Source organism: Megalobrama amblycephala, linkage group LG4 (genome assembly GCF_018812025.1).
Source record: "Megalobrama amblycephala isolate DHTTF-2021 linkage group LG4, ASM1881202v1, whole genome shotgun sequence".
Classification (NCBI taxonomy): Eukaryota; Metazoa; Chordata; class Actinopteri; order Cypriniformes; family Xenocyprididae; genus Megalobrama; species Megalobrama amblycephala.
Window position 1 is genome coordinate 38573279 of NC_063047.1, and position 13681 is coordinate 38586959.

The window sequence follows — 13681 nt, forward strand, 5'->3', positions numbered from 1 at the left end:
AACAGAAAACACACAGCAAATCAGATTAAAACAACAAAGGAACAGAATTACCGATGGAAACACAATGGAAATAAACCCCAACTCAATGCATATAAGTGACAATACAACAGAAAACTAAGAATTACACCACGTACAACACAAATAAGCCACAACAACACAATAAAAGACACAAAACAATGATAATCAACCATAAAACAATGTATATAAGTCAGAACATCATGAAAATAAGCCACAACACAACAAAATCAGCAAAGCCAACAAAACTCCAAAATGCAAATAAGCCAGATAAAATCACAAACCAACAGAATTACTCTATAACACAATGTGTTATTTATGCCATAACACAACAGAATTAAGACACAACACAAAGAAAATAGCTCACCAAACAGAAAAAAAATACGCTACAACAATACAATTATATAAACAAAACAAATAATATACAACACAATATAATGACGGCACAAATCAACATAATTTTCCTACAACACAACAGGAAAAAGTTCCATTGTTGTGCCTTCGGATTAGAAATATTGAAGCAGTTGTGTGTGAGAAGATTTGTAAGAAGATCCTGCCTGGAGATCTGTTCTTCTTTGTAATATTTAGCAGATACATTGTCTATACTGTCGTTATAAAGTCAATAAAAGGCAGCAACTATTTTCATTTTACCAAGGTGCCATATGTTTAATATAATGTTCTCTTGAGGTGGATCTGTAATGAACAGACATACTCATAAAAACGTCTCACAACATTTACTGAGCAGCGTCAAAACTCGTTTAACCCAAAACAGCTGACACAGCCTTTTCCTTCATGATAAACACAAGCATCCACGCTTATAACAATTTAAAGCATCCCTTACAAAAATAGTGAATGCACTACCATATTCATGTACGACGGTATTTGCATGGTACTTTAAACAAATACCATGAAACAGATCTGGTGTGTATGTAGACTGAAAGCTACAGTAATTACTCGAAGCACACACAGATCTCCACCCCCTCTGTGACCCTGTTTCAGCGTAACACACCTGGACGGCAAATTGATATCAATTAAAAGCTGCATGCAGACGGGCTTCCATTCTCCAACAACAATCTGTGCATGCTAGATTGCTCGTCATCTTCTAAAAACAAACAGAAATTAATGACAAAATGAGCTGGAAATACATAAATAAGCCACTGACAAGCTTTAGTCAAAGCTCTCTCTCTGGTGAATCCCTCACAACAGAAGTCCAGGAGGGGAAAATTGGGTTTGAAGCAGCCCGTCATAAATCAAATAAATTAATAAATAAATAAATAAATAACAGAAAAAACAGGTAGATAAAGAAAACAATGCATGGGAGGAGGTAAAGAGGAAAAAGACAATCCACAGTGGGGGAAATCTTTTACAATGTTGATTGTCAGGATCTCTTTTCAAGCTACAGAAATGAGCCACACACTAAGGTGGAGTGAAGGGTCTGGGAAGACTGTGTGCTGTTAATCGGGAGAATTCTCCAACAATGCAGAGATCCAAAGAAAGCCTTGGTCTGTGGCGTAAATCATCTGATCAGGACTTAAGCCCATTTCCCCAACACACACTGATAGACCTGATCATCAACATTCAAACAAATATCAACAAGTCTGAGCTTCAAGTGGTGGCATCACATTAATGCCAGTTATTTAACTGAATGAATCTCAAAGGGTTAAATGTTGTAATTTCATTGCTTTCTATTGAGGAAAAAAAGAAAAAAAGAAAAAGGATTGCATCAAAAATATCTTAATTTGTGTTACGAATTTCATTTTTGGGTGAATTAACCCTTTAATTACATTTTTAGCTAAAATAAAATTAATGAATATTTTATGTACTGGTATTATTAACTTCATCCACCATTCAAAAGTTTGGTGTTAGTAACACTTTTTTGTAAGAAATACTTGTATTCAGAATGGAAAAGTGACACTAAAGACATTTATAATGTTACAAATAATTTCTATTTCAAATAAATGCTGTTCTTTTTAACTTTCTATTTAAAGAATCTTGAAAAAAAAAATATCCACAATAATATTAAGTTTTTAATAGTTGTTTTTAAAGGTTAGAGTTGTTTTCAAAGTCCCCGTTTTGATTTTGCATGTTGTCATTTGTACTTGCAATACAAATTACAATATTACTGTTGCTGGAGTATCAATATTGTAAAGCAGAGACCTTATATTGACACTAAACCCATAGACCTCTCAAAAGATGTATAATTTGCTTGCATTAGGGCTGGGCGATATATCGCATGCGATTGTCACGCGCATTTCGTCAGAAAAGCTAGTTCCCTGACTACCGCGAAATCGACATCACCTGCTTTCAGATGGAGCGGCATTTAATAGACAGAGCCGTAGATCACTGACAAGCTACGCAATATCGCGTTCATTATCGAAGACGATTCATCTGCGATATGAACGTGATATTGCGTAGCTTGTCAGTGATCTACGGCTCTGTCTATTAAATGCCGCTCCATTTGAAAGCAGGTGATGTCGTTTTCCTGGTAATCAGGGAACCGGCTTTACTGACAAAATGCGCGTGACAATCGCATGCGATATATCGACCAGCCCTAGCTTACATTATTAATATTTTTAAACAGTAGTCTAAATAGTAAATGTAAACACAGGTAAAGAAAGCGATGTCAAGCCGAAGGCGGGTCAATGCGCTTTAAGAGCATGTTCCGCATATTAGAATAATTTCTGAAGGATCATGTGATTGGAGTAATGGCTGCTAAAAAAAATTCAGCCTTGTCATATCAAGAATCAATTGAATTTTAAAATATATTAAAAGAGAAATCAGTTATGTAAATTTTACAATATTACTGTATTTTTTCCAAATTAATGCAGCCTTGATGAGCATAAGAAACATAAAAAAAAAAATGTAAAAAAATTGTCCAGATTCCAAACTTTTGAACGGTAGTGTATATTGTTTGAAGAAAAAGTCTATATTTTTTTAGGGCTGTCGGTTGTATTAATTTTGTGAGGGTTTTTTAATTGACTTTTCTTCCAGACAAATTTCCACTACTGCATAAAAAGACACTCTAATATTGAATACAGGGCTGGACAGAAATCTCTGCAATTTTGAATGTTTCATATTTCATATCAGTCTGCAGCAAGTGCATCAGCAAGATATCAGACCCATTTGTCCAAGCAGAAGGTTTTACAGACAGCAGAGCTGTTTAAGACCGCAGTCTTAAACTATCAAGAAAAACCAGCATAACATAAATGTTAGAAATGAAAGACAGCATAAGAAAAAGTAAGAAAGCTTGTAAAAAAAGCTTGTATTCAGAAGTTCAATTGACTATGTTTTAGTGCTGCAGGCCAAGATTCATTATTCAGGTAAAGAAGAGAAACCAAAACCTTGGTGTCTAGATTGCAGCATCTCAGAGTCAAGTGGATATCTAGAAACTGAGCTTTGATGCATCTCCATCAAGCCCAATAATAAAATTTTCACCACACTGGCCATAAAATGTAAACACGTATAGTGATGCTCTTTAGCCATGACTATATTTACATTGCAACAACCTCTAATACCTTATTACTTGCAGTTGAAGTGTTTAAAGGTGCCCAAGAATGCTTTTTCACAAGATGCAATATAAGTCTAAGGTGTCTCCTGAATGTGTCTGTGAAGTTTCAGCTCAAAATACCCCATAGATTTTTTTTAATAAATTTTTTTAACTGCCTATTTTGGGGCATCATTAACAATGCACTGATTTACACTCGGCGCCGCCCCCTTAAAGCTGTCGACTATATTACAGCGCATTTACAAAGTTCACACAGCTAATATAACCCTCAAATGGATCTTTACAAGATGTTCGTCATGCATGCTGTATGCATGCTTCGAATTATGTGAGTAAAGTATTTATTTGGATGTTAACGTTTTATTCTGTGTGAATTTGAGGCTGTCCTCCGTGGCTAACGGCTAATGCTACACTGTTGGAGAGATTTATAAAGAATGAAGTTGTGTTTATGCATTATACAGACTGCAAGTGTTTAAAAAATGAAAATAGCGACGGCTCTTGTCTCCGTGAATACAGTAAGAAACGATGGTAACTTTAACCACATTTAACAGGACATTAGAAACATGCTAACGAAACATTTAGAAAGACAATTTTCAAATATCTGTAAAACTATCATGCTATCATGGATTATGTCAGTTATTATTGCTCCATCTGCCATTTTTCGCTGTTATTCTTGCTTACCTAGTCTGATGATTCGGCTGTGTGAAGCTCCAGACGTTAATACTGGCTTGTGTAATCCCTTGAACATGGGCTGGCATTATGCAAATATTGGGGGCATACACCCCGACTGTTACGTAACAGTTGGTGTTATGTTGAGATTCGCCTGTTCTTCGGAGGTCATTTAAACAAATGAGATTTTTATAAGAAGGAGGAAACAATGGGGTTTGAGACTCACTGTATGTCTTTTCCATGTACTGAACTCCTGTTATTCAACTATGCCAAGGTAAATTCAATTTTTGAATCTAGGGCACCTTTAAGGGTGTGTTCATACTTGTAGTTTAGATCTCTTGGTTCTGTTGGTCCGTACCAAAAACAGAAAAAAGAGGGAAAAAAAAAAAAAAAAAAAAAAAAAAAAACAGCCTATAAAATGTGCAAAGGAGTCAAGACAACACCAGGAATTCCTCTGTCACACACACAAATGAAGATCAGCTGCAAGGAGATGTTGATTCCAATGCCTGTACTGAACTGTAACGGGCAACATCGCTCCTATCATGAGAAGAACCAGGTATTCTTAAGCATTCTATTCTTTTTAGGGCCGCATCTTGTGACATCACATCCTGTGTTTGGTTTGTTTAGATGTCTTTGATCAATGTTGGAGTCGAATCACATCAGAATTCATTTATAAGTGCTGGGTCTCAGTCCCCTTATTTGGTTCACAGCAGGGTTCGGATGGCAGCAGTCACATTTATTCAAATGAACCACAGTAACAGAGCAATCACAACAGTTCATTTTAATCGAACCAAACCTGCAAATGTGAAAAATTCTTACCTATGTGACACAACATACATTTGATTCATTTATTTCATCAAAGCTGTGGGCAACCACATACTGGTGCAATGGGAGGCAGATGTACGTTTGCATAACTCGTTACGTAATGTGCCCCATCTTCTTCAATCCGGCTGCTCTTTTCTCTGGCAGAGAGTCAGGAAGGTTATGCGGAGCTGAGCTCTGCCCTGATGGCTGCTCCCACAGGCCTCCAGCTAGATTCATAGATGAAAGCAACCACTGGAGCAGCCAATGCAGCAATCAAACAAGATCAGATGGAGAAAGAAGAGAAAATGGGACAGGTATGATCAGGTGAGATGAAGGGCAGTGCTTCACAACTGGGTTTGATCCAGGACCCAGATTTCACACGAAATATTAAGTGGCAAGCCAACATAGTACCATAACTGTTTACTGAACAAAATTGAAGTTGGTATGAAATGGAAGTTGCGATCGTATTTTCTTCCCTATTGTGATGTATATCTGAATGAAATGCTTTTCGAAAGAGAAAAGAAAAAAAAAAAAAATGTAGAGCCAGACTTGATTTTGTCCATTGGGAATTGATTGGATCATAGCATAGTTGTTGTTTGCTCTTGCTGTGATCTCATGTGAGTGACAGGTTGTCCTGAACGAATGACTCTTAAGAGTCTGATCTTTTTAGTAACTCAGACACATACTTTATAACTAGTCTAGTTCGATTCCAGATCAACAAATGATTCTAATGAATCTGATCTTTTAAACTAATCAAACACTTTCTGAGCAACTAAAGTATACCGATTCACGAACAAATGATTCGAATGAGTTGTTTCTTTTAGTGAATCAAACACATACAGAACAAGCAGTGCAGTCTGATTTCTGAAAGAATGACTCTAATGAGTTGCTTCTTTTTAGTGAATCAAGCATGTTCAGGTTATAGCATGTGAGACTTAAATCAGTGGAATTGCTGTTTGGTTATGACAATATGTGGTTACAGACGGACATTATGAATTTTGTTTGTAAAGTAATACATAGTTTTGATAAAGAAACGTTAAGTAAACATAATCTTTAAAGGGATAGTTCACCCAAAAATGAAAATTAACCCATGATTTACTCACCCTCAAGCCATCCTAGGTGTATATAACTTTTTTTTCTTTCAGATGAATACAGTTATATACATATATACATGTATACATGAATACAGTTAGAGTTATATTCAATAATGTCCTGGCTCTTCCAAGATTTATAACGACAGTGAATATAGGATGAGATTTTGAAACCCAAAAAAGTGCAACCATCCATCATAAAAAAAGATATCCACATGGCTCTGGGGGGTTATTAAAGGCCTTCTGAAGTAATAGTTTTAAAAATATCCATTAGTTAAAACTGTTAAAACTATAATAACTAGCTTCCGGCAGATGGCCATACGCTCGTCGACTTGCGCCAAAAGAGTAACCCCTGATGCAATGTAGGAGTAGCGTAAGCTTCGACTCCTCTCGCTGTTCAAATAAATAAGGTTGGGCAACAAACACAAGCTCCTCTTCTCTTATATTAAAATCCTCCAACCATTTCCATTTAAAAATTCTTATTTTAGACTTCTATTACATGACCGGTGTTTTGTTTTGCTCTCTCCTCTGCGCATCCGCGTTCGTCATTACGTCATGCATCGGGTCAGAGTTCACTCTTTCGCCATAAATGCGTACAGCCGTCTGTCGGAAGATGGTTATTTTAGTTTTTAAAGTTTTAAATATGGATATTTTTCTTACACAAACACATCGCTTCACTTCAGATGGCCTTTATTAACCCCCTGGAGCCATGTGGATATCTTTTATGATGGATGTTTTTTTGGGCTTCAAAATCTCATCCTCTATTTACAGCTATTATAAAGCTTGGAAGAGCCAAGACATTACTTAATATAACTCAGATTGTATTCGTCTGAAAGAAGAAAGTTATATATACCTAGGATAGGTTGAGGGTGAGTAAATCATGGGATAATTTTTGGATGAACTAACCCTTTAAGAGGAATCAGAACCAAAATCATTCAATTCTTTGCAGTTTCCATTACTAATCATAGATTAGTACAGGACAACGTCAACATGATAGATGTAGAATATGCATATCCGGGAATGTATTCATATAGACCTGCAAACTTGCAGTACATACTTCATTAATGGTGGAGAAGTTCAATCACATTCAGTGCATACTATGAAGCTACGGGAATTTAGAGCCAGAAGAATGAAAAAAAGAGTGGCAGACAGTTAGAAGAGAACTGTTTGTCTAACTCAGAATTCATGGCACAGATATGACAAGAAACAGAGACTGTTGAAACAGGAGCACAGAGATGGAATAGTGAGCCCTGACATAAAGCTATCCAACCCTGACGCACCACTTTTACTTTAAGGCACACTTTGATGTATCTGTAATTACTACATACTGCCTTCGAAAAGAAATCGAATTTCAATGGAAAGAAAGAGAGGGAGAGAGAGCCAACATGCTGAAGACATTAATCGGACTGTGTTTGATGTGCCTGATCAGAAACGTGTTTGTTAAGAGTTAAAGGGAGCATTAATTAAGCCACAGACTGCATGTTTTCAGGCAATCTGTTATGATGAGCTAAAAATTTCTTCTCAACTCTGTGTCCACCTTTTCCATCTTGGCCTCTAATTTCTTCACCTTGAATCATTACTTAAGACATATTTACAAGTCACATGCACGGCCCTCTCATTAAATACAGTTACTGCCAACGAAGTGGTGTATAGACATTTTGTTAGGGCACTACTCAGTATATTTAAAATGAAAATAAGAAAATAAAAATAAATACATAAATACTTGAAAACAGTTTCACTTGAGATGTTACGCAGTGTTCTAACCAGAAGTGACACTACAGCACGATGCGACAAAATGTATATTTTTTATGATAATCAGAGTTTTTGTCCAAACCAGCCATAATGACGACGATACACAATGAGTGTCAGAGTATTTTATTTTAGAAATGTTTCTATTTCTGCGACATCATGGCTGAAATAACATAAAAACTATGACAATGATAATCTCAAGTCTGATTATGTGCTTTATTTAATGTTTAAATAAATTATTGCGAGTTTGAATATAATTTTGCCTTTATAGCCATACTGAAAGCAACAATTGATAATTCAAAGCAAATTAAAAACGAAAAATAAATTAATTTAAAAAAAGAAAAAAACATTATTTATGACTTAATTTCAATGCGAATGCATTGTGCTTGGAGAGCCCGCCCACTGCTCTTCTGATTGCTGTGATTTTTGATTGATTTGGTCACGTCTCGTAGTCGTGTCACATTTGGCGTGGACAGTCAGATTGTTTGACGCTGTATTCTTATTGCATTGTGTCTGGTTGCATGTTTAGTTATAGGTTCATCAACCAAACTATAAAAAATTAAAGGGTTAGTTCACCCAAAAATGAAAATTGTGTCATTTATTACTCACCCTCATGCCGTTTCACACCCGTAAGACCTTTGTTAATCTTCAGAACACAAATTAAGATATTTTAGTTGAAATCCGATAGCTCCGTGAGGCCTCCATAGGGAGCAATGACATTTCCTCTCTCAAGGTACTAAAAGGTACCCCCTCCATAAAGGTACTAAAAACATTTAAATGTTACATTTAAATCGGTTCATGTGAGTACAGTGGTTCAATATTAATATTATAAAGTGCCGAGAATATTTTTGGAGCGCCAAAAAAACAAAATAACGACTTATTTAGTGATGGCCGATTTCAAAACAATGCTTCATGAAGCATCGGATCATAAATGAATCAGTGTGTCGAATCATGATTCAGATCGCGTGTCAAACTGCCAACGGCTGAAATCATGTGATTTTGGTGCTCCGAACAGCAGATTCAACACACTGATTCATTTATGATCCGATGCCTCCTGAAGCAGTGTTTTGAAATCGGCCATCACTAAATAAGTCATTATTTTGTTTTTTTGGCGCTCCAAAAATATTCTCGTCGCTTTATAATATTAATATTGAACCACTGTACTCACATGAACTGATTTAAATATATTTTTAGTACCTTTATGGATCTTGAGAGAGGAAGTGTCCATTGCTCCCTATGGAGGCCTCACGGAGTCATTGGATTTCAACTAAAATATCTTAATTTGTGTTCCGAAGATTAACGAAGGTCTTATGGGTGTGGAACGGCATGAGGGTAAGTAATAAATTATAGAATTTTCATTTTTGGGTGAACTAACCCTTTAAGTATGTCAAGCAGCTAAAATGATTAATCAACTTTAACTTGAGATGTTATGCATGATCTTCATTAGATGTATAAAGATGATCTATGTTTGATGACAAAGTTCAATACAATTCCTGCCACTCCATATCAGAAACAACCGAACCAATGAAAGGCATGAGCATGGTTTGTAAAAGAAATAGTGTGTTTAAGTGAGCATTCCGCCTGTGTGTGTGTGTGTGTGTGTGTGTGTGTGTGTGTGTGTGTGTGTGTGTGTTTGAAAGCGAGGGAGGGAAAAAACAGGGATGCATCAGAGAAAGACGGCTAAACAGATCTCTGGAGGAAGACCGCCATGCCTCCACCAGCGAGGGGCTGTCACGGCCACAACGCCACATAAATATTTAACAGTTATATTCAAATTACGAAACACAGAACCTCCTGGCTCAGATAAAAACACATATTCCTGGAATTATCAGAGGAATGCTAAGTCTCGGCCATCCGCTTCACCCTCCCTTCTCTCTCTCAAAGAAAAGTGGAACGGGTTCATGAAAAGTGCTCTCATGTAGGTGTAGGAGAGTGTGTGTGTGTGTGTGTGTGTGTGTGTGTGTGTGTGTGTGTGTGTGTGTGTGTGTGTGTGTGTGTGTGAAAGCAAGAAAGTGTGCGTTTATGTTAGGTCAAAGGTTAGACAGAGGCTCTGTCCTTACAATGCGCACACCTAGACTAGTAGAGATTGTGACAAGCTACCTGACCCTTGACCCCGGAGGTGATGTACCACAGGGAACATAGCTGAAAACTTCACAAGGTTAAGGTAATGTGGTCATAATTTACTTCCGCTTGTGTCTTTCGAAACATGTATGACTGACTTTCTTCCATGAAATACAAAATCTGAATGATCTTTCCAATATAATGGAAGAAAGTACAGGAACAATGTAAAAGCATCTAATAAGACTATATTACAAGTCTTCTAAAATCATACAATATGTGAGAAAAAGATCACAACATTATTCTCTAAAAAATCTTCATCTTCTCTGCAGTTCTCAAAAATAGAACTGTCGCTGAGTTGAGATCGATCCCGTTAAACAACGAATGGCTTTTACCATCAGTGACTTCAAACCTGGCAGCATATTTCAGCTTATTCTAAAGGATGAAAAATGTCTTGAGAAGAAAAAGTGCAAATTTAATGCTAAATAATTAAATGTGAAGCCAACTCCCAACTACTACCAGTTTCTTAAAGGCACATTCTTCAAACACTGGAACCATTTAAGAGAATGCAATGTGGGGCAATGAATGCTAATATAGTACAATGTTCTAAACTGATGACGAGATCCTCTCAAACATAAGATTTACAGTACAGTGAGGGAAAACAATAACCATCTTTGAACAGGCTACAGTAACGAAAATGACAGATTCAATGGATGGGAGGTTTTTGAACTTTGGGAAAAAAAAAAGGAGAAAAATTATAAGCATTTATTATTATTATTATTATTGGGTGCATTAACCCTTTAACCATTCGCATAAAACATAACAACTGTATTTTTAAGTCCAATGAGAGACTCTGTAATATTCAAACTTGTTTCTTCTGTCTTTCTGACTTTAGCATGTACTCTGGGACTGACTGCCCTTCTATCATGATATCTTTCTTTTCTCTCAGGGTCTGATGTTATGCGTACTTGTCTACATGCCTTAACAGAGCCGTAGTTTTGTAGTTTCTCATTCTTCCTTCGTCCCTCCCTCCCACTCAAGGAAGTGGATAGTGCCTTAGGACAAGGATGAACTGGATTGTTTACAAAACCAGCACTTTCTCAAAGAAACTAAGCGTTATTTATTTTTAATCATTTCGCTCTCTCTTCTGCTGCTTTTCCCACTGGTGAAGACAACTGTGTGCGTTGAGGGGGTGGAGGGTGAGGGCTTTTCATAATAATAACCTCTAACAAATACTTACCAAATTCACGAATGACAAGCCGCCATAGCTGTGTGCCACGATGAAGATGTTTTTCGCGAGTGATTTAGAGATGAACTGGTCCCACACATAAAGAGTGTGTTCCTCCGGAGTGCTGTTTTCCTGCAAAGTGAGAGTAAGAACAATTGAAGTTAAATGTGTCATTTAATGAGAAATACAATTTAATGATATTTCAAAATAAGAGCTTAATATACCATTAAACCACGAAGTAACTTTCAAAACTGAAACTTCTCCAGTCCAGTCCAAAAAAAAAAAAAAAAAAAAAAATAATAATAATAAAAAAAAAACCTTTGAATTAAATTAAACTATTGAAATTGGCTTACTGACATCAGATAGATACATTAACACATGACCACCCACATTTACATGTTCATGGCACTTATTTAGCGTTCAAAAACTTCACAATGAAAAACATGAGGACAGATCAATTATATGACAAAAACTATGTGGACGCCCCCATTTAATTAACTCAGTAATATTTTATTAAAATATATTAATATCAAATAATAAAAAAAATATAGCAAACAGAATATATATAACATTCTTATGAGAAATTCTTATGAGTAAAATATGTCTGAAGTATATTCCCATTCATATTTACATTTTTTTTTTTTAGCACACCAGGGTAATCATGAACATGAAATTGTCCAGCCATGACTTCCTGTTCCACAGGAATATAAACATGAGGAAACACAAATGCCAAATTCCCGTAATCATTCATCACAATGAGTAAAACCAAAGATTATAGTTCTGATGTGCAGCAAAAGATTGTTGGGCTTCACAAAATAGAAAGTGGCTGTAAGAAAATACCTAAAACATTGAAAATCCCCATTTCCACTATCAGGGCAATAATTAAGAAGTTCCAATCAACTAAACATGTTACAAATCTGCCTGGAAGAGGACGTGTGTCTAAATGTGTCTAAATGTGTCTAAAAAGTCCTAATGTGAAGTGAGGAGGACAGTTTGAGTGGCCAAAGACTCTCCAAGGATCACAGCTGGAGAATTGCAGAGATTAGTTGAGTCTTGAGTCTCAGAAAGCCTAAAAAGAATTATCATACAACACCTACATCCCCACAAGTTGTTCGGGAGGGTTTCAAGAAAAATCCTCTGCTCTCATCCAGAAACAATCTCCAGCATATTCAGTTGTCAGGCAAGACTGGAACTTCAAACGAGACCGGCTTCTATGGTCATATGAAACTAAAAGCAGCAAACCCACCAGATGGGTTTGGTGCACACATGGATAAAAAGTACCCCATGCCCACGGTTAAATATACTGCTGGATCTTTAATGTTGTGGGCCTATTTTTCTGCTGGAGGTCCTGGACATCTTGTTCAGATACATGGTATCATGGATTCTACCAAATACCAACAGTTAAAAAAATCAAAACCTGACCGCTTCTGCTAGAAATCCAATAATGGGCCGTGGTCGGATCTTCCATCAGGACAATGATCCAAAACAAACATCAAATCCAACACAAAAATGTGTCACTGAGCACAAAATGAAGCTTTTGCCATGGCCATCTCAGTCCTCTGACCTGAACCATAAAGAAAATGAGTGGAGTGAACTGAAGAGAAGAAGCACCAACATGGAGCTGGAATCTGAAGGATCTGGAGAGATTCTGTATGAAGGAATGGTCTCTGATCTCTTGTCAAGTGTTCTTCAAACTCATCAGGCATTATAGGTGAAGACTCAGAGCTGTTATCTTGGCAAAAGGAGGTTGCAAAAAGTTTTGAATAAAAGGGTGCCAATTGTGCCCAACGTGTTTTGGAGAAAAACATTTATTTAATAACGTAAGTTTCCCCCCACTTTCAATTATCTTTCCTTAAATGAAAGGTTATAATTTTGTGAATTTTTTGAATGAAAGATCAAAAGGATAAACAATGCAGATTTATTTTCACAGCTGCTTTTGCTCATAATTACTAAGGGTGCCAATAATTGTAGAGGGCACTGTATATATATATATATATATATATATATTTTATTTTTATAAAACAAAATAAATAAAAAAGGTTTGACCTCTTGAAGTTAGAGGCTGCCTGAAGACGTGAACCCATAAACTCACATACCACATTGACTCAGTTAAATATATCTTAATCAATCAATGAGTCTTGCATACTGCAAATGCCTTCGTTGCAAAACTCAATAGATTGTGTGACGTCAAGTTTATATCTTAATTTGTACCCCACTGACTGATCAATACGGCCTCTATAAGAGCGATAAACACATAATCGGCCTACATGGGAAGGTCACACAAGCAGGGCACAAACACAGCACTCGTAATTAACACTGGCCTGGGGTTATAACGCTCTACGAATGCGAGACGAGAGAGAGAGAGAAAGAGAGAGAGAGGAAAAAGGGCATTCATTCACTGCCGCATGCAACATCGATCTGTGTGTTTGTTTGCAAATGCGGTGATTGTTTAAATGCAGAATAACAACTAAATTAGAGAAAAATCGCTAGCAACAAGTGAGTGAACGTGGGTGTCGGTGACATAAAACGACGAATGCGGCAGCTACACAGCTGCATGATATAAAG

The 13681-nt window shown here is 36.6% G+C and overlaps 1 protein-coding gene across 4 annotated transcripts in view; it reads right to left on the reverse strand.

Moving 5' to 3' along the window:
* fam172a (family with sequence similarity 172 member A) overlaps nucleotides 1-13681 on the reverse strand; it is a 209896-nt gene that overhangs the window by 91106 nt on the left and 105109 nt on the right. For all 4 annotated transcript variants that reach the window (XM_048189169.1, XM_048189172.1, XM_048189171.1 and 1 more), the window contains exon 8: nucleotides 11129-11248. In XM_048189169.1, the coding sequence (XP_048045126.1) occupies nucleotides 11129-11248 (120 nt within the window). The remainder of the gene's footprint in view (nucleotides 1-11128; nucleotides 11249-13681) is intronic.